Genomic DNA, 26,003 nt, shown 5'->3' with positions numbered 1-26,003 from the left:
TGTCTTTTGCAACCATATTGTCTGGATCTCATGTTAAACAACTAGCTAACAACTAGCCCTTTCCTATCCAGTGGTTGACTTGCTCATATGATTGTTTTGCATTGTTATGTGTGGACACCAGGAAGTTACAGCTAATAGGATTCTACATTAAAAAAAACTTGGCCAATAAACATATAAACCCCTCTAATGTGATGCTTACCCCTCAGACCCTCTTTCAGGAGGAGGACCATGTCTATGCCAATAAAGCCATGCTGGATGAGGCCCTCTGGCCCAACAGGACAGTGGACAGGGAAATCGACGCCACAGACCTCCTCCACTACGCCAACTTGAACTTCTCGAAACTCCAGGCCAAGGTGGCCAAGCAGGGGGAGGGGGAGGGAGAGATCAGGGGAGTCGCCTCCAAAACGACAGAGTACGCAGTGATCCGCCTGCACTCCACAGGCAGTATCGAGGGAGGGGCTGAGAAGAAGGAGGCCATTCCTGCTCTGGAGCAGGGGGAGCACGCTGAGGACCATGGAGCTAAAGTCTTGGAAGAATCCCAGGCAGGGCACGAGAGTGACGAGGAAGAAGAAGTTGCAAAGGATTCTGCGCTGCCAGAGCTACAGGGTGTGACTAATTATGCCCTCAGTGTCCAGGAGTATACAGAGGCCGCACTGGGACAGTCTGAGCAGCACAACACAGCAGAAACTGCAGTGGACGAGGTGACACTGCTTTCTGAGCCGAAAGATTCCGCTAATGGTGAAGAGGAGGACACATATGGGAACATATGTCGTGGTCAGGTCATATCTGAAGCAAATTGTGGACAACCTGAGTTAGATAGGAGGACGAGTAGGAGAGTGTAAAGGCATAGTAAGCTGATGTGTAGAGGGAGTAAAGCTTAAATGCAGATAAGGTTGTGAAAAATCACCCATAATGCACTGCAGAGAAATCCTCGTCACCTTCCAAACTAGAACCACTATGTCCACCTTTTTTTTTAACACCAGTTATTCTACAGTGTCTGTTCATCAGTTGGATTTGCATCTCTATATATACAATATATACAAAAGTCTGTGGACACCCCTTCAAATTAGTGGATTCGGCTATTTCGGCTTAAAATGAAATCCAATAAGGAAATACATTAGATTAAAACAAAAAAACAAAGATGTCTTGATTGCGTATGTCTTCATACCCCAGAGGTAACACTTGGTGGAAGCACTTTGGGCCGCCATTATAGCTGTGAATCATTTTGAATAAGGTTCTACTAACTTTGCACAACTCTTAGGCTAACACATACCCATTGTTTTTTGTCCAAATAGCTCAAGCTCAGTAAATTTGGTTTGGGAGTCATTGATGGACAGCAATATTCAAACATTGTCTCTAATTGTCAAGCAGATATAAGTCAGCACAAGCCACAGTACTTGAAAATAGAGAGGGTTTCACTCTGTGTTGTGTAGTTCTGGATTTGGCCCGTGGTTTTTAATTTAGGCCAGAAAAATGCATTTCCTGTGTTGTCTTGCAGTATTACTTAACTGCCTTGTTGCCAACAGAATGTTTGATTTGAAGGGGATTTTTTTTAACACAGGCTTCCTCCTTTTCGCTTTTCTATCGAGGCTAATAATGTGGAGTGAATGCAATGTTGTTGATCCTCCTGTTTGTGGTGGAAACAATGTGTTATTGGTGTGCTTGACCTCGGCAGGGATTGGAGAGTTTGTCAGGATCATAATAAATATGAAAGGAGCAAAGCCCAGATTAACAAAGCCCAGATTCAGTCTTCTGAATACCAAACACTGGGATAGAGTTGTATTTTTTCAGCGAGTCAATTGCACACATTTTAATCTCAAAGACACACCAGAATGGCTTTCCAATAGCTGTTGACTGCTTCTGAATGGTCCAGTGTGGTTCAGTCCTGACTTAAATCTGCATGAAAATTTGAGACAAGGGGCTGGACTCAATCCGTATCGCTGTAGTCAAATCCAATGAAAATCAAATCAAGAAGCTGATTTTCAAGGTTTGAATTTTGCTGTCCATCATAAACTCCCAAACAAATGTACTGGGCTTGAGCAATTTTGACAAAAACAATGTGTATATGTTTCCCTATGAGGGGTTCAAAGTTGGTAGAATCTAATTCAAAATGATTGACAGCTCTAATGACTGCCAAAGGTGCTTCCACCATGTATTTACTCTGGGGTGTGAAGACATACATAATTAAGACAGCTCCGTTATTTTTTATTTATTTATTCATTTGGAAAATGTTCTGTATTTTTTTCTTTCACTTTTAAAATGTAGAGTAAGTTATGTACATCAGTAGGAAAACAATCAAATGTCATACATTTTTTATTTACTTTTAAGGCAGCAAAATGTTAAGACTGTGCGGGGGGGGGTGTACACTTTCACTAGGCACTGTGTATGTTTTTTTATTCTGACTTTTTAACTGTGTTTTTATAGATTAGTGTCGCTCCTTACATACATTTTCAATTAATTAAATGTTCATCTTGCAACAGTTAAGAGTGTAATATTTGTTTGTGTTTCAAAGTTTTGTTCCTCTTCTATGAATTTGTAACTTATTGTTGCACAGACAATGTGTATTTATGAACTTACAAAATGTGTGTGATGGTTATGAATCACTTCAACATGTTGTATTATTGTTTTTATTGTATTTTTTATTGAAAATATATTTACAATGTTTAAAGCTGAATACAGGTGAATACAGGTTACAAGCGGTCAGTAAATTCAGCATGATTCAGTAACTATGTAAAGTCAGAAGTCAGTAATAATGCACATTGCAATGTTAAACAAATATGAAGACATGGTGTCAGTTGCATAGCATATACACAATAGCACATCCTGTAATATGGGACATTTCTAAACAGTGAAGCATTTCTGTTTTGACAGCCTAGTAAGCACACATTGCATTGATGTACCACACGATGTTCAAACCCACTTTGAATGACGTCAATAAACTCTGTTTTCTGCCATTGTGGTCTTGACTGACTTGTCATTTCAAAGTACAGTTAAGGCAACTACCGGTTCTTGAATGTGTTTTTATTGCTAACAATCCAGATATAAAGCACTAGTCAAAAGTTTGGACACACTCATTCAAAGTTTTTCTATATTTTTACTATTTTCTAAATTGTTGAACAATAGTGAAGACATCAAAGCGATGAAATAACACATATGGAATCATGTAGTAACCAAAAAAGTGTTGAACAAATGAAAATATATTTTATATTCTTCAAAGTATCCATCCTTTGCCTTGATGACAACTTTGTACACTCTTGGAATTCTCTCAACCAGCTTCATGAGGAATGCTTTTCCAACAGTCTTGAAGGAGTTCCCACATATGCTGAGCACTTGTTGGCTGCTTTTTTTTCCACTCTGCGGTCCAACTCATCCCAAACCATCTCAATTGGGTTGAGGTCAGGTGATTGTGGAGGCCAGGTCATCTGATGCAGCACTCTATCACTCTCCTTCTTGGTCAAATAGTTCTTACACAGCCTGGAGGTGTGTTTCGGGTCATTGTCATGTTGAAAAACAAATGATAGTCCCACTAAGCGCAAACCAGATGGGATGGTGTATCGCTGCAGAATGCTGTGGTAGTCATGCTGGTTAAGCGTGCCTTGAATTCTAAATAAATCAGGGACAGTGTCACCAGCAAAGCACCCCTACACCATAACACCTCCTCCCCCATGCTTCACGGATTGGAACCACACATACGGAGATAATCGGTTCACCTACTCTGCGTCTCACAAAGACAGCAGTTGGAACCAAAAATCACAAATTTGGACTCATCAGATCAAAGGATAGATTTCCACCGGTCTAATGTGCATTGCTTGTGTTTCTTTCCCAAGCAAGTCTCTTCTTCTTATTGGTGTCCTTTAGTAGTGGATTCTTTGCAGCAATTTGACCATGAAGGCCTGATTCATGCAGTCTCCTCTGAACAGTTGATGATGAGATGTGTCTGTTACTTGAACTCTGTGAAGCATTTATTTGGGCTATGAGGTGCAGTTAACTCTAATGAACGTATCCTCTGCAGCAGAGGTAACTCTGGGTCTTCCTTTCCTGTAGCGTGTCCTCATGAGAGCCAGCTTCATCATAGCGCATGATGGTTTTTGCGACTGCACTTGAGGAAACTTTCAAAGTTCTTGAAATGTTCCAGATTAAATTACCTTCATGTCTTAAATTAATGATGGACTGCCATTTCTTTTTGCTTATTTGAGCTGTTCTTGCCATAATATGGACTTGGTATTTTACCAAATAGGGCTATCTTCTGTATACCACCCCTACCTTGTCACAACACAACTGATTGGCTCAAATGCATCAAGAAGGAAAGAAATTCCACAAATTTACTTTTAATAAGGCACACCTGTTAATTTAAATGCATTCCAGGTGACTATCTCATGAAACTGGTTGAGAGAATGCCAAGAGTGTGCAAAGCTGTCATCAAGGCAAAGGGTGGCTACTTTGAATAATCTCAAATATAACATACATTTTTATTTATTTAACACTTTTTTGGTTACTACATGATTCCATATGTGTTATTTCATAATTTTGATGTTTTCACTATTATTCTACAATGTAGAAAATAGTAAAAATAATGAAAAACCCTTAAATGAGTAGGTGTGTCCAAACTTTTGACTGGTACTGTAGGTGTGATACAACTATTTACAAACAAACCTTAATACTTTTTTTGGACTATGAATGACACTTCCTCTTATATTTTAACATCAGAGTACTGGGTTATGTAGTCTTCTTCATCTGAGCTGCTGCTGTGGCCTGCCCTATGGTGGCGAGGGTCAGAACTACAGACTGTCTGGTGTCCTGGCTTTGCTCTGAACATGACCTCAGAGTAGCTGATCTCCACGTCATCCTCACTGCTCGCTGTCTCCTTGTCCATGTTTGGCTCGATGGTGGGCTTCGAAGCACACACTTCCTTAATGTTCTCGTAGTCATTGCACTTATTAGTCTGAATATAGAAAGAGATTCATACAAATGAAGCAGCTCGAATGTTACTATTTTGTAAATCTGGAGAATATTTATTGTCTTGGGCAGTCATATTTTTTTTCAAAATTATTCTTATCAAATATCTTAACGCTGTACGAGTTCATTTGCCTTTTCCAAACTATCAAGTGCTAACATCAAGGTCCTGTAAAACACATTAAGTCATTTTCCCATTTTCTTTGCGGCTGTGATACCCCCTTCTGCTACTGCTGGACTGTCTGTACAAACATCCTTCTAAAATGTCCTCTTGCTTTTTTTTTTACATCAGTATTTCTCCTACTACACATTTTCTATGATGTAAGATGCACCACAAATAGAATTACGTCATTTACAGGATCTCTGTGTACTCTTACCTCAATGTCCTGTTTCAGTAACAGTGGAGTTTTGTAACTTCAAAGTTTCCATTCGCAATGTTTAGTTTAACTTTATATTCAGTTCATGTGGTTACAGAGTTACAGAGTAACTATACAAATAATTCAATTGAAGCAGAATTTGACTAGCTTCCTTTAAATTCACTCATTATTATATGCAGGCCTATCTTAGCTGCAGTTACAGTGTAACGCTGAATAATGACATTCGGGTGATCAATGACGTTACAGTGTAACTTCATGGCATAAGGGCCCATGTGTGATGTTGCCCATTGTTTTGGTTTACACATTTGTTATTACGGTTGACTGACCTTTTCCTTCAGCTTTGGCTTGCCAACCTTAGCATAGACGTCATCCTCTCTCGCTTGGTCTCTAGGACCCAAGCTACCCCTGGAAGACAAGTTGTGTCATTGTAAGCGTTTGACTCATATCTGTTGTCTCATCAGGTTATTTCATTACGTACGTTTTGGTCGACTACTACAGTCATTTTCACATGAGTGGTTTCAATACATTACTACATTATGGTAATATCAATTTATGATGTATTTGAGGTCATTTGTATGTTTTCCCACATCATATGCATTCACCTTTTGGAATGACTGAAGAATGCTCTCTACTGTACTGTAGTACGGTGTTGATTTTAGGACAGCCTCAGCCTCAAAGGGTTAGGCTTGAGCCTGGGGGTGCCCTAAAATGGACACCGCACTGCAAATGTGAAGTGATTTGTTTTTTATTATTATAATTGATATCCAATTGGTAGTTACAGTCTTGTCCAATTGCTGCAACTACCATACGGACTCGGGAGAGGTGAAGATTGAGAGCCATGCATCCTCCAAGCCGCACTGCTTCTTGACACACTGCTCGCTTAACCCGGAAGTTACAAGGAGTCGCTAGAGCACGATGGGACAAGGACATCCCGGCCGGTGCCTTAGACCACTGCCCTACTCAGGAGGCCAATGTGATGGGTTTTAATTTGAACCTATCCTGGTTTCATCTGCCTTCCCCACATTCTCAGAAAAATGTTCAATCTTACATCTCCTGGCCCCTGAATTGCAGCGACGCATAGTTGACTTCAGGTTCCTGCGTGTGTCCAGTGTGTTCATCTTTGTTTCTGATTGGATGGCTTGGTGAAAGACCCTGAATAAATGAGATGGGATGCATTAAAAAGAATGTCAAGAATTGAAATAGTTAGTTCATCCCTTCATTAGTTCATCCCTTCATAGTACAATGTATATGCTACTTATTTGTTTATATTTAACTAGGCAAGTTAGTTAAGAACAAATTCTTATTTACAATGACAGCCTAGGAACAGTGGATTAACTGCTTTGCTCAAAGTCAGAACAACAGATTTTTACCTTGTCAGCTTGGGGTTTTGATCTAGCAACCATTCGCTACTGGCCCAACGCTCTAACCACTAGGCTACTTGCCACTACGCTCAGGCATTTTTGACGTACTGAATGATTGTAATAGTCATTGATTGAGTAAACTGTAGAGTTACAGTATATACAGCATATAAAGGCCTCTCTCCTCCATATTTCATCCCTTCAACAACACTGTTCGATTTCTCTCACCTGCTTTCCACCTGGTACCTTCAGAACACTGTATGCAGTGTATATGTCAGAGGTGGACCTTTAAAGAAGAAAAAAAAAACAATTGAATCACTCTGCCAAGACTGACAAGTAGACACAGGTCTATATCGTCCTTTAGATGTTCAAACTGAGACAGAAAGTAGTGGTGATCCACAGTAACTAGTATAATGGAATCCCATTGTATGTGAGGGAGGCCTGCTAAATGGTCTCATTGAGACTTGCGTATGTCTGCCCATCCAGACGTGTGTGTCTCTGTGTGCACGTGTGCATACAAACGTGGGTGCTTATGTGTGTTTGTCTACAGTGTGATCTTTTCTGTGTGAGAACATGTCTGATGCTCTTACGTGCTGTCTGGACCCGACGTCCTGCTGGGATGGGGATGCTGCGGTTGGGGCAGGGGCTCTGGGTGGTACGGGTGGTACAGCTGATCTCTGCTGCTCCCCGGGGGGTCTGATGCCGCTGCAGCCCCTTCACTCACCAGGTTCTCACTTGTGCCATTACGCCAGCCCTGACGGTGACACACACACACACACACACACACACACACACACACACACACACACGTACAATTAACTAGGGATTTTCACAAAATGAACTACCGAATAAATAGAAGAGAATAATGCAGTATTTGTGGAATGTTACAGTACCAGAAAACCAAAGTGAACACAACAAGGCAGTTTATGTGATGTCCCCTGATGGATCGATTTGATTCTCTTGTGTCTGAAAAACGCAAAACAAAAAGTGGATATTTCACACAAGCGGTGTTGTGGGGAGTTTCCAGTCATTACTAACTGTAGTCAATACGTATGGTTAAGAAACATATGTGTTTTATAAATAAGAGGAGTGAAGTGAGTAAGTGTTGACAGAGGACTCACCTGTAGACCAGAAAGATGAGTAAAAGAACAAGCGGAACACAGCAGAAAGGAAGGACCAGAGAGAGGACATGGAAGACACTTCCTGCGATGAGAGAACAGAGGGAGGAGTAACAATAAAGAGAAATGGATCAATATTGGACCATTCAGACTCTGGCTACAGTCTTTGGCATTTTGTGTGGAACTGTGACTTTAAATGCCAATGCCACCTATGTGCTGTTACATACTGTCTTACTGTATGCATACAATACATTTTGCATCTTGAAGGATGGTTTTTAAGGCCTGTATCATCATTGATTCATACATTTAGGTAGCATATCAGGGGGAGAATGAAATATGCAACACTCTTAGAAAGAAGGGTGCTATCTAGAACCTTGAAGGGTTCTTCGGCTGTCCCCATAGGGGAACCCTTTGAAGAACCCTATTTGGTTCTAGGTCGAAACCTTTTCTACAGAGGGTTCTATCTGGAGCCAAAAAGGGTTCTATTTGGAGCCAAAAAGGGTTATCTTATGGGGATAGCTGAAAACCTCTTTTGGAACCCTTTTTTTCTAAGAGTGTAGGCCTCAGATGAATATCAAAAGTGAGATAGAAATACTGAGGTAAAAATGTTAGTCAGAATAAGTCACACTTCTGTACTCTATTGATTTGGCTGTCAGTCACTATGCACTCACGGTTGAGAAACAGCTTGACTCTTCCAGATTCTTTCCCCCCCATGTCATTGGTGGCAACACAGTAGTACGTCCCGGGCTTGTCCGGGTGGACAGTGATGTTCTGGTGATTGATGATGAAATGCTCCCTTTCCTCGACCAGCCTGTACCACTTGTAGCTATTGACATTGGGGTAACTTTGACTGTGGCAGGTCAGTGCCACAGGGCTCCCCCCATCACTCTGCCACCTATTGGTCATGTTGTGAATGACCTTTGTGAGCTTTGGAGCATCTGTGATGGAAGATAATGGAAGAAAACGATTCTTATACATTTGAATAGATATATGCATTTGCATTTTCCTTGTGTTGAATTGTCTTTAGTTATAGTATTAGAAGAACATAAATTCAAGCTCTACACAAATGACCACTTAAGTCTTTATTCCAGAAAGTTACAGAGGACCTGAACCCATTTGAAAGGATGACGCTGATCCCAAATGTAGATCTGAGAGGATTGCAGTAAGCAGTATGGTTCATCTCCCTCCATCTTGCCCTCTGATAGGCCAGGTGGAATTATCACCTTATTAATATCTATTAATTCCTCTCAGATCTACATAGGGTGTATATCCTATGGGTAGTTGTCATAAAACGGCGACAGAGATGTACTCACACTTGACTTTAATTTCAACCTGTTGCGATTTCCCAGTTCCTAAGGAGTTCTGGGCAGTGCACCTGTACAGTCCACTATGGGATGGGTTTGTGGACATCACCGTCAACTTCTGGACCCACCCCACTACCCTGGTCTCTCCTGCGCTGATCTGGATCCAGGTGTATTTGGTGGCATGGGGATTGGAACGAGCCGTGCAGGTAAGAACCAGCTGGCTGTTTTCAGTCAGGACCGTGCCAGGGTGAGCAGAAGCCATCACATTTTTGGGGCTGTCTGTAGGTGTCATAGCAGAGAAAGCATAATGGAAAATGTTTATCTTGGAAATCAAACATGTTTGACTATTTCATCATAATAATAATAGAAGGATGATGACGGTGATGACGGTGATGACGGTGATGACGGTGACGATGGTGATGATGATGCATTGTACTCACATGTAATCTCCAGCTCCTCCTCTGTGCTGCTCCTCCCCTCAGAGTTCTGGGCTCGACAGGTGTAAACCCCTCCTTGCAGGAATGTAACATTAAAAGAACCCCGGACAACATTGGTAGAATGTTGGAGGAACCCAAGAACTGGTTGAGGCTGCATTTGAAGAAGGGAGCTAGACATTGGTGAGACAGAGGGACGGGGAGTCCATGTCAGAGTGAGCTGAGAGTCTGGGAAACTCTGCACGGTGCAGTTGATACTAACCAGGTGACCCTCCTGGGCCGTGCGCACCATAGAAAGCACTGGTTTGGTTGGGCCATCTGTAGAGAGGAGGAGAGCTTTGAAAAAAACACCTATTCAAATATTTAATTGTACCTATTCAAATGTTTGTCAGAGAGGACTGTAGATACAACATACACATTTCAAATATGAACACAAACATGAACACAGAGGCTGCCATGTGTAAAACGTCATCATGAATAAGCTAACCAAAATATCTTCTATGACATCTATTAATCTATTAGCTGTTCTTTTTTGAGAGGTGAAATGGGCTCAGCAGTGCTCAGATACCGAGTAAGTGGAGGCTATGATATGAGATCTGGATGCATTTATACAATAAGAACAGCTTTTACAGCTGTGATGAATAATACTCACATAGAACACGGAAGCATGACATGCTGCTGTTCTGTCCCGTGCCGATGTCATTGGTGGCCCTACAAATGTAACACCCCTCGTCTGTTACGCCCACCCTAACCAAGAGTAGGGTATGTTTGGGGCCTGTGATGGAGCTTAGTCTATGTGGTAATACTCCACTATGGTGGTACCAGGTGTAGACACTGGGGGCAGGATGGGCCTCAGTCGCACAGGTGAGACATAGCTGAGAACCTGCCTTCACCTGGTTGTCGTGGGAACCTCCGCTTTGGGTGATGTGAGTGTTTCTTGGAACATCTGCAAAAGATAACAGATATATATATATAGTATCAATCAAAAGTTTGGACACACCTACTCATTCAAAGGGTTTTCTTTATTTTTTTACTATTTTCTAATAATGAAGACATCAAAACTATGAATTAGCACATATGGAATCATGTAGTAACCAAAAAAAGTATTAAACAAATCAAAATATATTTTAGATTGTTCAAAGTAGCCACCCTTTGCCTTGATGACAGCTTTCACACTCTTGGCATTCTCTCAACCAGCTTCACCTGGTCTTGTAGGACTTCCCATCTATGGGCTCCCGAGTGGTGCTGCAGTCTAGGGCTCTGCATCTCAGTGCTAAAGGCGTCACTACAGACCCTGGTTTGATTCCAGGCTGTATCATAACTGGCTGTGATTGGGAGTCCTATATGGCGGCGCACAATTGGCCGAGCGTTGTTAAGGTATTCCCGGGGTAGGCCGTCATTGTAAATAAGAACTTGTTCTTACCTTACTTGCCTAGTTAAAATTTTAAAAATCCTGTTCACTTGTTGGCTGCTTTTCCTGCGGTCCAACTCATCCCAAACCATCTCAATTGGGTTGAGGTTGGGTGATTGTGGAGGCCAGGTCATTTGATGCATCACTCCATCACTCTCCTTCTTGGTCAAATAGCCCTTACACAGCCTGGAGGTGTGTTGGGTCATTGTCTTGTTGAAAAACAAACAATAGTCCCACGAAGCGCAAACCAGATGGGATGCCGTATCGCTGCAGAATGCTGTGCTAGCCATGCTGGTTAAGTGTGCCTTGAATTCTAAATAAATCACAGACAGTGTCACCAGCAAAGCACCCCCAAACCATAACACCTTCTACTCCATGCTTCATGGTGGGAACCACAGACCAAAGGACACATTTCCACCAGTCAAATGTCCATTGCTCGTGTTTCTTGTCCTTTAGTAGTGGTTTCTTTGCTGCAATTCAACGATGAAGGCCTGATTCACGCGGTCTCATGCAGTCTCCTCTGAACAGTTGATGCTGAGATGTGTCTGGTACTTGAACTCTGTGAAGCATTTATTTGGGCTGCAAACTGATGTGCAGTTAACTCTAATTAACTTATCCTCTGCAGCAGAGGTAACATCCTTTCCTGTGGCAGTCCTCATGAGAGACAGTTTCATCATAGTGCTTGGCGGTATTTGCGACTGCACTTGAAGAAACTTTCAAATTTATTGAAATGTTCCGGATTGACTGATCTTCATGTCCTGAAGTAATGATGGACAGTTGTTTCTCTTTGCTTATTTGAGCTGTTCTTGCCATAATATGGACTTGGTCTTTTACCAAATAGGGCTATGTTCTTCACAACCCCTACCTTGTCACAACACAACCGATTGGCTCAAACGCATTAAGAAGGAAAGAAATTCCACAAATTAGCGTGTAACAAGGCACACCTGTTAATTAAAATGTATTCCAGGTGACTACCTCATGAAACAGGCTGTGAGAATGCCAAGAGTGAGCAAAGCTATCATCAAGGCAAAGGGTGGCTACTTTAAAGAATCTCAAATATATTTTGATTTGTTTAACACTTTTGTGGTTATTACATGATTCCATATGTGTTATTTCATAGTTTTGATGTCTTCACTATTATTCTACAATGTAGAAAATAGTAAAAACAAAAAGAATCTTTGAATAACTAGGTGTGTCCAAACTTGTGACTGGTACTGTATATTAATTTATTCAGCACTGTGTATATTACTGAGTAGTTCCTGATATTGATATTGGATGGATGTAAGAATTTGACATTCAGCATACCATTTTAATTGATAATTGTTGTTCCCTGTACAGTGTTTGAACATGCTAAAACGGCAAAAGACGTACAGGAAACGGTTATCTGATATCTTGATGATGACCTTCCACTGCCAACATCATTCCTCGCCTCACAGGAGTAACGTCCTCCGTCATCTGGCTGTACACTACTGAAGGTATACTCCTTTAAAGCATTGGTTATTTTTTTGTTGTCTTTGAACCAAGACCATGAATGCGCTTCAGGGTTGCTTTTCTGCGCCACGCAAGTTAATTTGATTTTGTCTCCTTCTTTGATTGTAGATCGATCCTTATTTGTTTCAATGTGCACTCCGACAGGAGCATCTGAAAGAGAAGAGTATTCCAATTGAATAAAAACTGTGTCGGCTGCCTTCATTGTCTATGTATTAAAAAGTCAATTCCACAATGTATATGAGCATGGATGTGAGATAGAGACGGCCTAAAACATTATTTAAAGGAATTCTTCCTCGATTTCATTTCCCTATGATACAAAATGTATATCTGGATGACACAAATAAGGAATATCTCACATTTAACATTGATTGTAACAACGTTTGAGTTTTGGGTCCCATGTTGGTTTACAGCTTCGCAGTAGTATTTCCCGCTGTGTGTAGATGTGGTAGATCGGATCAACAATTCTGTTCCTTTGAATTGGGTCTTTTGACTGTCTTTAAACCAGGAGTAAGTAGCATTTGGGTGCCCTCTGCTGGAACAAGTGAGGGTGACCGGCTGTCCTTCCTTTACAGTTGACAAATGTACAACTGCCTTTGTCTCCTTAGGGGCATCTTTTAAAGAGAAGACAAAAAAGTCAAGTGATCATAGAAATTGCTCAACTCTGAAAACAAGAAGCACAAAACATCAAATCAAATTAATAGGGTGATTTCTTTGTAGTAAAAAAGGTTTGAAACAAAAAGAATGCATTGGTTATGATAAGGCTAATCAAGCACTTTACTCTATCTGTGTCGCTGAAGCGGTACAGATTGTGGGATATACATTTAAAGGTAATTCCCGATTTGAGACGACATATGCAGCGTTTACCGTGAATGCAGTCTCTGCTAACACAGGAACATTGCCTTTAAATGTCAATCACGCTGTAACGCTGAACTTCCGCGATTCGATAAAACACAGTTTGAACTAGAAAGTCCGTAATGAACTCACATTCAACCGTCAGCTTGATGCTCTTGCTCACACACTGGTCGTTGGTCCCCTGTGGTTGACAGGAGAGCACCCTCCCATCATCCTGCCAGCTAGCATTAAAGCTGACCGCACTGCTTGCGCGGTTACCCTCGTAGCTGTGAACAGGCATTACGGTCTGACCAAGCCCTGTGAACTCTGGGTGTGATCCACATGCCCCTGACGTGAAGCATCGAAAGGTCACAGGCGCAGACTCTATAACTGTTGAATGGTTCAACTTCTGAACTCTAACCTGGCACGGGTCATCTACAGTGGCAAGACATCAGACAGAGACAGAACACCATATTGTACATTACCAACACTGTCAATCGAATAGCGGTGATTATTATTGGAAATTGATATCCAGACGTATCTGTAAGGTGAACTTGCCTTCAACTGTAAGATTCAGACCTGCTTCAGTCATCCATTTGTCATTCTTTCCTATATATCTGAATGTGTAGATTCCACTGTCAGTCTTTTCCAGGTTGTTGATGAGTAGGCTGCAGTCGCTTTGTGTGACCTGTCCAAAATTCACAGAACCAATGTACTTTACTCTGTCTGCAAATTCAGGGGTAGGAGTTTGGGCCTTTGTGTTACTGATTACAATTGTGCCAGTGAAGTCCTTCATGATGTCATTCCACTTTGCATTTTTCATCCAAAACCATTGATCTTGTTCATGTTTCATCAAGCTGGTAACAGTGCATTTGATTGTAATGCAGGAACCTTCCTTTGTGGCCAAGTGCTCTCCAGTTATTTTGATGGGTGTGTCAAGATTGCAAACAGGAACTATGATGGACCAAGAGGAAAGCAAGATTAGAATAGTACAGTTTTTTTGTATGCAATTGTCACAAGTATATGGTACATTTTTACAACACTTAGTACAAAACTCAGGACCGATTTATCAAAAAGGCAGTTCAAACCTCTAAGCACATTTTCAGTAGACTAAGTACAACACACAAAATCGTGCAGTCACTTTTTCACCAAATTTAATCAGTGTTTCATCTAGTTGAATGTTTCACATGTTCATAGAGAGTAATTGCTTTTCACAATGCAATGCTCGCATTACTGTTGATATTCTCATTCTTGAGTCTTCTCATTTGTTCAAATACAGTTCACAATTAATTAATCCGACTGCTGTTAATTTATAATCCCTTAACCGTTTGGTAAACCTATAGACTTTAAATTGGTTGGTCTAGGACAGATTTTGAGAATTACAAAATGAAAATGTATGTTTGTAATGTATTAACATATAAAGTATGATACTTTAATGTACTATTATGATGATGACTATTCTGATTATATTCGCAGTAAATGTTTAAAAAATCAGATATTGACAAGATCAGAGATGTACTGTCACACCCTGAACAGTTTCACCTGTCCTCGTTATTGTCTCCACCCCCTCCAGGTGTCGCTTGTTTTATCCAGTGTATTTATCCCTATGTTTCCTGTCTCTCTGCGTCAGTGTATTTATCACTGTGTTTCCGGTCTCTCTGTGCCAGTTTGTCTTGTATGTTCCAAGTCCACCAGTGGTTTTCCTGTACTCCTGCCTTTGCTATTTTTCTAGTCCTCCTTTCTAGTCCTCCCAGTTTTGACCCTTGCCTGTTCTGGATGCTGTTATCTCAGAGGCTGCCTGCCACCTCTGAAAAAACCCAATCACCTAGTAATTTTTCCCTCTCTGTGGTGAGTTGGTACAGCCTATCCCGGCTCCCTGAGAACCCTGCCTCCCTCCTCCAGTGCGATATTCAGGGAATCCTGGTGCCTGCCAGGGTTTTCTTTCTCAGTGCTCACTTATTTTTGAGCTACAGCTATCTTCGTTTCCTTCAGACCAATCGAAGATAGCTGTAGTTCAAAAATAAGTGAGCACTGAGAAAGAAAACCCTGGCAGGCACCAGGATTCCCCGAATATCCCTCTGGAGGAGGGAGGCAGGGTTCTCAGGGAGCCGCGATAGGCAGTTTAGGAGCAACAATCTACAATTTGTGGTCATCTGGAGGAATTTATGGCAGAGGTGAGAAAGGTATTTGAGTCTCCAGTATCTGGGAGAAAGGTGGTCAGTAAACTGCTTGACTTACGTCAAAACTCCTTTAGTGTGGCAGACTACGCGGTTGATTTTTCTCATGTTGGCCGCCGAGAGTGCCTGGTATCCGGAGTCTCTTTCTGATAATTTTCTGCACAAATTATCTGAGGATGTCAAGGATGCGCTCGGGAATTACCTCTGGACCTCGACTCCCTTATCGCTCTAACCATAAAAATCGATGGACGCCTAATGGAACATATGAGTGAGAGGAGGTCTGGTCTCGGGCAGACTAGTGCACCCGCTATGGCTCCTTGAATCTATGAAGTTTCCGAAGGCAGCTTTTCCGAGAGGATTTGAAGCCACCTGAGCCCTCCCGTGAATCTACGATGGGTGAGTTGGATACTCCTGAGCCTGTGCAGTTGGGAAGAGAGAGGTTGTCAGTTGGGGAACACTCACGGAGGATGAACAGTAATTGTTTTCTGCACTGTGGAGGGGCAGGACCCTTTATAGCTACCTGTCCTGTTAGGAAACCCTTGTCTCGAGTGGGTACCAGTGCTATGGTGAATTAGACTGGGAGTTCCCTAATTCCCATCACCTGCACACCCTTTTTTGTGCTTGTGCTTTGGGGAGACCAATCCAAGTCTCTCTGAGTGGTCATTGACTCTGGGGCTGATGAATGTCATATGGATGCCACAATATCTTCTGAGCTTGGTATTCCCACTCAGCCTCTCTCTGTGCCTCTCTCTGTGCCCACGGCCGCTCTATAGGGGAAGTCACCCATATTACTGTGCCCGTTCAATTACAGGTTTCTGGTAACCACAGTGAGACCATACAGTTCCTCCTCATTGCATCTCCCCATGTTCCAGTCATTTTGGTATTTTCCTGGCTACAAAAACACAATCTTGTGATTGACTGGACCACAAGCTCCATCCTGGGTTGGAGCCCATTTTGCCATTCCCACTGCCTTCAAGCAGCACAGCCTTCCCCAAGTCGTCTTTCTCAGAACGTTAGCAAGACTGTGGATGTCTCTGCTGTTCCCACTGAGTACTATGACCTCCTGGAGGTCTTCAGTTAGGCACGTGCTACTTCCCTTCCCCCGCACCATCCTTATGACTGTGCTATTGACCTTCTCCCAGGCATTACACCACCTCAGAGTCTGTTGTATTCTCTGTCCGGACCAGAGACCAAAGCTATGGAGGAGTACATAGAGGATTCTCTGGTCACTGGGGCCGTCCATCCGTCTGCATCTCCTACCGGTGCAGGGTTTTTCTTTGTGGAGAAGAAGGACAAGAACCTGCGTCCGTGCATTGACTCCCGGGGACTTAGCGACATTACTGTCAAGAATATTTACCCCCTACCTTTCCTCTGCATTTGAACCTCCCCAGGGGGCCACCATATTTTCTAAATTGGACCTTCTAAATGCCTAGCACCTGGTTCAGATACGCGAGGGGGAAGAGTGGAAGACAGCCTTCAACACAGCCAGTGGACATTTTGAGTACCAGGTCATGCCATTTGGACTCACCAAGGCCCCCGCTGTTTTCCAGGCTTTGGATAATGATGTGCTTCGGGACATGCTAAACGGGTTTGTGTTCATGTACCTTGATGACATCCTGCTTTTTTCCCCGATCTGCACAAGAACATGTTCTTCATGTCAGACAGGTCCTTCAGCGCCTCCTGGAGAACGAAATGTTTGTGAAAGCCGAGAAGTGTGCGTTCTCAGTTTTGGGTCATCGGCCAGCCTGTCATCCGGATTCCATCCACAAACTAATGGTGAATCGGAGCAAGCCAATCAAGACCTGGAGACCACCTTAAGGTGCCTGGTCTAGACCAACTCCACTACCTGGAGCCGCCAACTGGTCTGGGTGGAGTATGCCCGGAACACTCTTCCCAGTTCTTCCACGGGACTCTCCACAGGACTCTCTTTCGAGTGCTCCATGAGGTATCAGCCTCTACTCTTCCCTGAACAAGAGCAGGAGGTCAGCTTACCCTCGGCCCAGATGTTTGTCCGCCGCTGTCAACGTACCTGGAGAAGAGCCAGGGCGGCTATAAGCGGACCGTTGCCGAACCCCAACTCCTCGCTACCGCATTGAGCAGAGGGTATGGTTGTCCACACGGGACCTGCCCCTTCGGGTAGAGTCCGTCAAACTGTCCCCTCGTTTCATTGGTTCTTTCCCATCTCCAGAGTCCTGAGTTCCACTGCTGTCCATCTTGTGTTACCCCGTACCCTCCGTATTCACCCTACCTTCCGTGTGTCTAAGATTTAAGCCTGTGTCTCACTGTTCTTTGTCTTCTGTGTTGTGACAAGGTAGGGTGGTATACAGAAGATAGCCCTATTTGGTAAAAGACCAAGTCCATATTATGGCAAGAACAGCTCAAATAAGAAAAGAGAAATGACAGTCCATCATTACTTTAAGACATGAATGTCAGTCAATCTGGAACATTTGAAAGTTTCTTCAAGTGCAGTCAAAAAAACCATCAAGAGCTATGATGAAACTGGCTTTCACGAGGACAGCCACAGGAAAGGAAGAGTTACCTCTGCTGCAGAGGATAAGTATATTAGAGTTACCAGCCTCAGAAATTGCAGCCCAAATAAATGATTCACAGAGTTCAAGTAACAGATACAAGCGTTACCAGTTTGGAGTTTTGTACTAAGAGTTTTGAAAATCCACCTCATACTTCAAAAATAGCACCAAAGCAATTGAAACATTTATAAAATGATATGGAATATATGGTTTTCAGTGCACCTGACAGTAACAGTTACAGTGCATTCGGAAAGTGTAAGAACCGACGCTGGAGATGAGAAGCAGGTACGGAGAGTGAACATTTAATTTTGCACAGACATGGAACAGGACAGAAACAGCGTCAGAACCGAGTAATACAAAGACATACGACAATTAATGCTGAAGTGGGAAACAGAGCTGGGAAACAGACAGATATAGGGGAGGTAATAACACAGGTGATTGAGCCCATGTGAGTCCAATGAATCTCTGATGCGCTTGACGAGGGAAGCAGGTGTGTGTGATGATGGTGGCAGGAGTGTGTAGTGCTGGGAAGCCTGTTGCCCTCGAGCGCCAGGGAGGAAGAGCGGGAGCAGGAGTGACAGGAAAGTATTCAGACCCCTTGACCTTTTCCACATTTTGTAACTTTACTTCCTTATTTGAAAAATGATTAAATTCATTGTTTTTCTCAAAAATCTACACACAATACCACATAACGAAAAAGCGAAAAATGGTTTTTAGAAATGTTTGCAAATGTATTGAAAATAATAAACAGAAATACCTTATTTACATAAGTATTCAGATCCTTTGCTATATGACTCAAAATGGAGCTCAGGTGCATCCTGTTTCCATTGATCATCCTTTAGATGTTTCTACAACTTGATTGGAGTCCATCTGTGGAAAATTCTATTGTTGGACATGATTTGGAAAGACACACACCTGTCTATATAAGATCCCACAGTTGACAGTGCATGTCAGAGCAAAAACAAGATTCTCTGGTCTGATGAAACCTAGATTGAACTCTTTGGCCTGAATGCCAAGCATAATGTCTGGAGGACACCTGGCACCATGCCTACGGTGAAGCATGGTGGTGGCAACGTCATGGTGTGGGGATGTTTTTAGCGGCAGGGACTGGGCGACTAGTCAGAATCCAGGGAAAGATGAACGGAGCAGAGAGTACAGAGAGATCCTTGATGAAAACCTGCTCTAGAGCGCTCAGGACCTTAGACTGGCGTAAAGGTTCACCTTCCAACAGGACAATGACCCTAAGCACACAGCCAAGAAAATGCAGGAGTGGCTTCGGGACAAGTCTCTGAATGTCCTTGATTGACCCAGCCAGAGCCCGGACTTGAAACCAATCAAAAATCTCTGGAGAGATCGGAAAATAGCTGTGCAGCGGAGCTTATCATCCAACCTGACAGACCTCGAGAGGATCTGCAAAGAAGAATGGGAAAAATGTTCCAAATACATGTGTGCCAAGCTTGTAGCGTCACACCCAAGAAGACTCAAAGCTGTAATCGATGCCAAAGGTGCTTCAACAAAGTACTGACTAAAGGGTCTGAATACCTATGTAAATATAATATTTGCTCAAATTTATACAAACCTGAAATAAACAATTTAATCAATTTTAGAATGTTGTAAAGTAACAAAATGTTGGAAAAGTCAAGGGGTCTGAATACTTTCTGAATGCACGGTATATTTCATATGTAACTAAAGAAGATAAAATGTTCACCTACCATTTAACAGCATCAGAAGAACTGTCAAGAAATGGAACATTGCAACTGTTCTCTTGAGTATCATGACTATTACTGGATATCTGTAGTAGAAACATACTATTAGTGTGTGTGTGTGTGTGTGTGTGTGTGTGTGTGCGTAAGTACATATGTGGGTGTGTGTGTGTGTGTGTGTGTGTGTGTGTGTGTGCGTGCGTAAGTACATATGTGGGTGTGTGTGTACCTGTGTACGCGCGTGTGTGTGTGTGCGTAAGTACATATGTGGGTGTGTGTGTACCTGTGTACGCGTGTGTGTGTGTGTGTGTGTGTGTGTGTGTGTGTGTGTGTGTGTGTGTGTGTGTGTGTGTGTGTGTGTGTGTGTGTGTGTGTGTGCAAAGCATATCTCAGCTGCATATGCCTCTGGTTCACTGGTTAAGTAGACAGTGTCATGACATTGGCCTGGGGGGTAAGTTTATGACAGTCATAAATACCTCTTCCCCCCTTTTTCCTCTCTACCCTACTGATGTTACATTTGCAAAAACCTTGGTTAATATAGAGATTCTGGGAACATCAGAAGGTGGGGGGAAAATATAAAATGGTTCGCTACAGTAGGCCGCAATGGCATAGAAATTAATAGCCAACTTGATGACCAACAGATGCAAATGTTGCTTATTATTCTCCACATATAATGTAATTTTCATTGTGGACTTTTTTCCATAACACAAGCACGTGAGGGAGTTCCATAACTTCTACTTCAAATTTCCACATCTGGAACACTCCAGACCCTAGAACTGAGCATGAGTAAAACCTTTCACTTGATACTGTTCGACATTAGAATGCAGTAGGGGACCTTGTGCATTTCAGGTAAACTAACAACTAAATGTTTATAACCCAGGACAAATTAGCTAGCAACAGCAAGCTAGCTAGCTAAATAGGACACGTTAGCTAGCAACTGCACGCTAGCCAGCTAAATTCCCATAAATGTTTAATGCTAAATTGTCCTGGGATATAAACATTGAGTTGTTATTTTACCTGAAATGCACAAGGTCCCCTACTGCATTCTACTCCGACAATTAATCCACACATAAAACGGTCAAAAGCCAATGAGGAGATGGGAGAGGCTGGACTTGCATTGCGTTTGGTGTCACAAATAGAAGCAACTTCTATTTTAGCACTTGGCAAAGCAGGCACTTCTTGGCGCACACCTGCAGTGTGGGTGCAATGATTGAATAACATGTATGTGTACATTTATTTTGCAACGCTTGCTCACATGACACATCTGGTAAGTTTCTAAACCAGCTTTGGTATAGTGTCGCCATAATATTTGAATTCATAAAAGTCATAATCATTGGGATATGTTTGCGATCCACAGTAGAAGACGTCCTCAATGCCCAGCCCCCAGCTTCAGATGTCCTAAATTACCCCCCACACAGCCTTGAACAGCACACTTGCGCTTGATATGCATTTATAAACTGTGAATGAGAAGGTGAACTTGAAACATTTAGCTCAGTTGTATGCTGCTTTGCGATCTAACAGCAAAGGCTGCATGAAATATGTACAATATTTGTTTTATGCTGCCTTGGCGATGTTCAATTCATTCACATAAAACGTAATGGCAGGGAGCAGGTCGATAGCTCTCGTGGTATCCAATTGTTTTTAGGAGTTACTATCATGTCTCATCGTTACAACTCCCGTACGGGCTCGGGAGAGACGAAGGTTGAAAGTTATGCATCCTCCGATACACAACTCAAACAAGCTGCACTGCTTCTTAACACAGCGCGCATCCAACCTGGAAGCCAGCCGCACCAATGTGTCGGAGGAAACAACGTGCACCTGGAAACCTTGGATAGCGCACACTGCGCCCGGCCCGCCACAGGAGTTGCTGGTGCGCGATGAGACAAGGACATCCCTACCGGCCAAGCCCTCCCTAACCCGGATGATGCTAGGCCAAATGTGCGTCGCCCCACAGACCTCCCAGTCGTGGTCGGTTACGACAGAGCCTGGGCGCGAACCCAGAGTCTCTGATGGCACAGTACAGCGCCCTTAACCACTGTGCCACCCGGGAGGACTTTTAGCCCTCCTATCGACTGTACCCCAAAAATGTGCTCAAGGAATGCCGTCCGACGAACCATCAATCAGGCAAAGTGTCAATACAGGACTAAGATCGAATCGTAGTACACCGACTCTGATGCTCGTCGGATGTGGCAGGGCTTGCAAACCATTACAGACCATAAAAAGAAGCACAGCCGAAAGCTGCCCAGTGACACGAGCATACAAGACGAGCTAAAATAGTTCTATGCTCACTTCGAGGCAATTAACACTGAAGCATGCATGAGAGCACCAGCTGTTCCGGAAGACGATGTGAATAACTTTTAAACAGGTAACCTTTAAACAGGTGTATTGTGAGCATGCACTAACTAACTGGCAAGTGTCTTCACTGACATTTTCAACCTCTCTCTGTCCGAGTCTGTAATACCAACATGTTGTAAGCCGACCACCATAGTGCCTGTGCCCAAGAACCCTAAGGTAACCTTCCTAAATGACTACCAACCAGTAGCACTCACGTCTGTAGCCATGAAGTGCTTTGAAAGGCTGGTCATGGCTCACATCAACACCATTATCCCAGAAACACTACACCCACTCCAATTTGCATACCGTCCCAACAGATCCTCAGATGATGCAATCTCTATTGCACTTGCCCTTTCCCACCTGGACAAAAGGAACACATATGTGAGAATGCTATTCATTGACTACAGCTCAGCGATCAACACCATAGTGCCCTCAAAGCTCATCAATAAGCTAATGGACCCTGGGACTGAACACCTCCCTCTGCAACTCAATCCTGGACTTCCTGACGGGCCGCCCCCAGGTGGTAAGGGTAGGTCACAACACATCCGCCACGCTGATCCTCAACACAGGGGCCCCTCAGGGGTACGTGCTCAGTCCCCTCCTGTACTCCCTGTTCAATCATGACTGCATGGCAAGGCACAACTCCAACACCATCATTAAGTTTGCCGATGACACAACAGTGTTAGGCCTGATCACCGACAACGACGAGACAGCCTATAGGGAGGAGGTCAGAGACCTGGCCGTGTGGTGCCAGGACAACCACCTCTCCCTCAATGTGATCAAGACAAAGGAGATGATTGTGGACTACAGGAAAAAGAGGGCCGAGCACATCCCCATCCACATCGACCGGGCTACAGTGGAGCACGTTGAGATCTTCAAGTTCCTTGGTGTCCACATCACCAACAAACGAACATGGTCCAAGCACACCAGACAGTCGCGAAGAGGGCACGACAAAACCTATTCCCATTGAGGAGACTGAAAATACTTGGCATGGGTCCTCAGATCCTCAAAAGGTTCTATAGCTGCACCTTCGAGAGCATCCTGACTGGTTGCATCACTGCCTGTTATGGCAACTGCTCGGCCTCCGACCACAAGGCACTACAGAGGGTAGTGCAAACGACCCAGTTCATCACTAGGGCCAAGCTTCCTGCCATCCAGAACCTCTATACCAGGCGGTGACAGAGGAAGGCCCTACAAAATGTCAAAGACTCCAGCCACCCTAGTCATAGACTGTTCTCTCTGCTACCACCAGAGCGCCAAGTCTAGGTCCAAGAGGCTTCTAAAGAGCTTCTACCCCCAAGCCATTTAGACTCCTGAACACCTAATCAAATGGCTACCCAGACTATTTGCATTGCCCCCCCCTCCTCATTTTTTCACACCGCTTCTACACTTTGTTGTCATCTATGCATAGTCACTTTAATAACTACCTTCATGTACATATTCCCTCAAATAACCGGTGCCCCCTTACATTGACTCTGTACTGGTACCCCCCTGTATATAGTCTCCCTATTGTTATTTTACTGCTGTTCTTTAAATACTTGTTACTTTTACTTCTTATTCTTAGACTTTTTTTAAACTCCATTGTTGGTTAGGGGGTCGTAAGTAAGCATTGCACTTTAAGGTTGTATTCGGCGCATGTGATTAATAAAATTTGATTTGAGTTGATCAATTTGTTCCCATGTTCTTACCCAAAACTGGGTGCAGCACCTGTTAAACTCTGTAATTTCCCCAAAACACAGGGATTACGATCCGCACGGGATAAGTATTATCAAAGCACCTGGGAGTTTGCTGAAAAACTATCGATTTTTAGGGCTGGGATAATAACCTTCCTGCCAAATAAAAATTACTGACATGGCAGATTCGGACCAGACTAAAATTACGGATGTGGTGATTTGTACTTTTGTACATAATTACATTACCTTGAGCACCCCCTGTAAAATGTATCCCGTCCGTATTGGGCTTTCTACTGCCGATCGCTAAATTATCCTCATGATTGTGATCACACTTCCTCAATTCAAATATTCTGTCGACACTGTACCAAAGATGGCTTTGTATGGTTTAGAAACTTGAGAACCAAGCTCGAGTTATCAGTGTCACCTGTCGCCAGGACTTGTTGAAATATATTCACTCCTATAAAAAAAAAATCCAGGCTTCCGTCCTAACTGCCAATGTATAAAACAAAAAGATATATAATTACAGGTGGCAGTTTGGAAAAAACGAATTCAGTCCGAATCGTCCTCTGGAATAACGGGCATTCGGGGGTAGTACATGCATGACCAATGTTCTCTGCTAATATTAGTCCCATGCGAATAGGGCTACAATATTATTCCTGGGACTAGGGGTGTATATGGATTGGGCGATGTCTGGAATGACACATCGTCCCATCAACCTGTCCAAACATCGTTGATATACGATTGTATTGTCTTTTTTTTTTTTTTACCAGGGGAAGGGGGGAGTGCTTTGTTGCGTTGCCTACCAACGCGGTAAACGGTCTACAATGCAGCCTGTGTCCTGCACAAACCACCGATTAAAGTCTAATCATGTGGAAATCATTTTACCAATATTGTATTTTCATGTGTGCAAATAAGTAAACACATATTAACCAATCATATGGTGATATGTGTTACCGATAACTTTGAATGGTGATTTGGAATCAAACGTTGTAGACCTGCAGGGTGATACGAGACCCTTTCAATGGTGATTTGGAATTAGAATAGAGATCGAGTTTGCATGTTCAACATAGAATACATCACTGGGCAGTGTTCTTGGGAGAGCTAAGCAAAAAGTCATAATCCGTTCACAACAGCGGACCAGCGCGGAGCTTCAAATCCACCCAACAAAATGTAAATGTATGACCTAGTGGCATTGGGGAGAGGGAATGAGGATCGATTTCCGCTCTTTGTCAACGTCGCCCTCAAATACCTCTGCATCTGTGCAAAAAAAGTTCCCGTCTGAACGTTTTTTTCAATATTGTTACCCCACTATGCAGTCTATTAAACCAGAAAAGGTGAACATGATTTTGTTCCATGCCAGAAACCTTTAGGTAGGTTCATATATAATGAAAAGAAAAATAGGCCGAATGGTTCTTGTTGCACTTTTTTTTGTTTAATTTTCAAAGCCTGTATTCACAGTGCGTCTTATTCGAAATAAATGTAGCCTTTGCAAAAATATTATGTTGTGTGCCTTACACGTATTTGCACTGTATTTATTTGGTTAATTTCGTACTTATTTTGATTACTTTATTTATTTTGTAATTAGTAGCCTATCCAAATGTGGATTATTATTTGTATAGGTGGCATTTATTTTATGTTCTCGCTTTTCGAAAGTGCTGCTGTGAATTCTTATTTAAACCCCTTTGCTCACTGCAAGGATAGTAATAAACACTTCCACAATAATATAAATATCTGTTTAGAAGTTTCACTTGTACAAGTAACGTTTACTGCAAATTTTATTGGCAGTAACCTAGTGTAGGCCTATATTATTGCCTGTTTGGTGGCAGCACACAATTCGTTTTTCCTAAAGTTTTTGTCAGGTGGAGGCCAGGAACTTAAATTTACACTTCCCATTCGATTATTCTGTCTTGCAATGGTTGGTTCTCTCTCTCTCTCTCTCATTATTACCATATCATTGAGACAGAAATATCTAAATGACTGTACATTCTCATATAAGAAATGTATTGGTGACACTTTATTATGACTTTAGAGTGGAATTGACAGCATTTGAGCAACGTTCCTATCTCAATGTGCACATGAGGTATTTCACATTATCAGCTCGTTATGACCGCAAATAAAGATGTATCCAGGATACATTTCTCACTTTATAATGAGTAGACATGCGTAAAAGAAATAGCAAACATTCACAAAGTTGTTTCTTCTTACCTCAGAAGGGATTCGCTGTGATGACTGTCTCGTGAAAGATACTGTATCTGCAGCATATCCGTCTTCTCAAGATGAGGATGAGAAACTAAAAGACGAACCCCAAAAT

The 26,003-nt window shown here is 42.7% G+C and overlaps 2 protein-coding genes across 5 annotated transcripts in view; one reads left to right on the top strand and one right to left on the bottom strand.

The window, feature by feature from the left end:
• The window catches only part of LOC115105136 (sialoadhesin-like), an 11,747-nt gene extending 8,793 nt beyond the window's left edge, over positions 1–2,954 (top strand). For all 3 annotated transcript variants that reach the window (XM_029626793.2, XM_029626784.2, XM_029626802.2), the window contains one exon: positions 207–2,954. In XM_029626793.2, coding sequence (XP_029482653.2) covers positions 207–842 — 636 coding nt within the window. In that variant the 3' untranslated portion in view covers positions 843–2,954. The remainder of the gene's footprint in view (positions 1–206) is intronic.
• si:dkey-24p1.1 (uncharacterized protein LOC556718 homolog) lies at positions 2,614–26,003 on the bottom strand. 2 transcript variants are annotated; one of them, XM_065009966.1, is made up of 17 exons: positions 25,898–26,003; positions 19,695–19,774; positions 13,836–14,231; positions 13,431–13,712; positions 12,803–13,057; positions 12,327–12,596; positions 10,197–10,490; positions 9,551–9,862; positions 9,120–9,389; positions 8,478–8,744; positions 7,810–7,891; positions 7,582–7,654; positions 7,279–7,442; positions 6,917–6,974; positions 6,379–6,482; positions 5,657–5,735; positions 2,614–4,942 (listed from the first exon to the last, which is right to left on the bottom strand). In XM_065009966.1, the coding sequence occupies exons 1-17, from the start codon at positions 25,951–25,953 to the stop codon at positions 4,691–4,693; spliced, it is 3,294 nt and encodes a 1,097-aa protein (XP_064866038.1). In that variant the 5' UTR covers positions 25,954–26,003; the 3' UTR covers positions 2,614–4,690. The 2 variants fall into 2 exon arrangements, with proteins under 2 accessions (XP_064866038.1, XP_029482632.2); XM_029626772.2 differs by lacking the exon at positions 19,695–19,774 and having other exon boundaries at positions 25,898–25,982.

This window comes from Oncorhynchus nerka, linkage group LG3 (genome assembly GCF_034236695.1).
Source record: "Oncorhynchus nerka isolate Pitt River linkage group LG3, Oner_Uvic_2.0, whole genome shotgun sequence".
NCBI classification, from domain to species: domain Eukaryota; kingdom Metazoa; phylum Chordata; class Actinopteri; order Salmoniformes; family Salmonidae; genus Oncorhynchus; species Oncorhynchus nerka.
The sequence above is the reverse complement of the archived record's forward strand: the minus strand, read 5'-3'. Positions and strand labels throughout refer to the sequence as shown.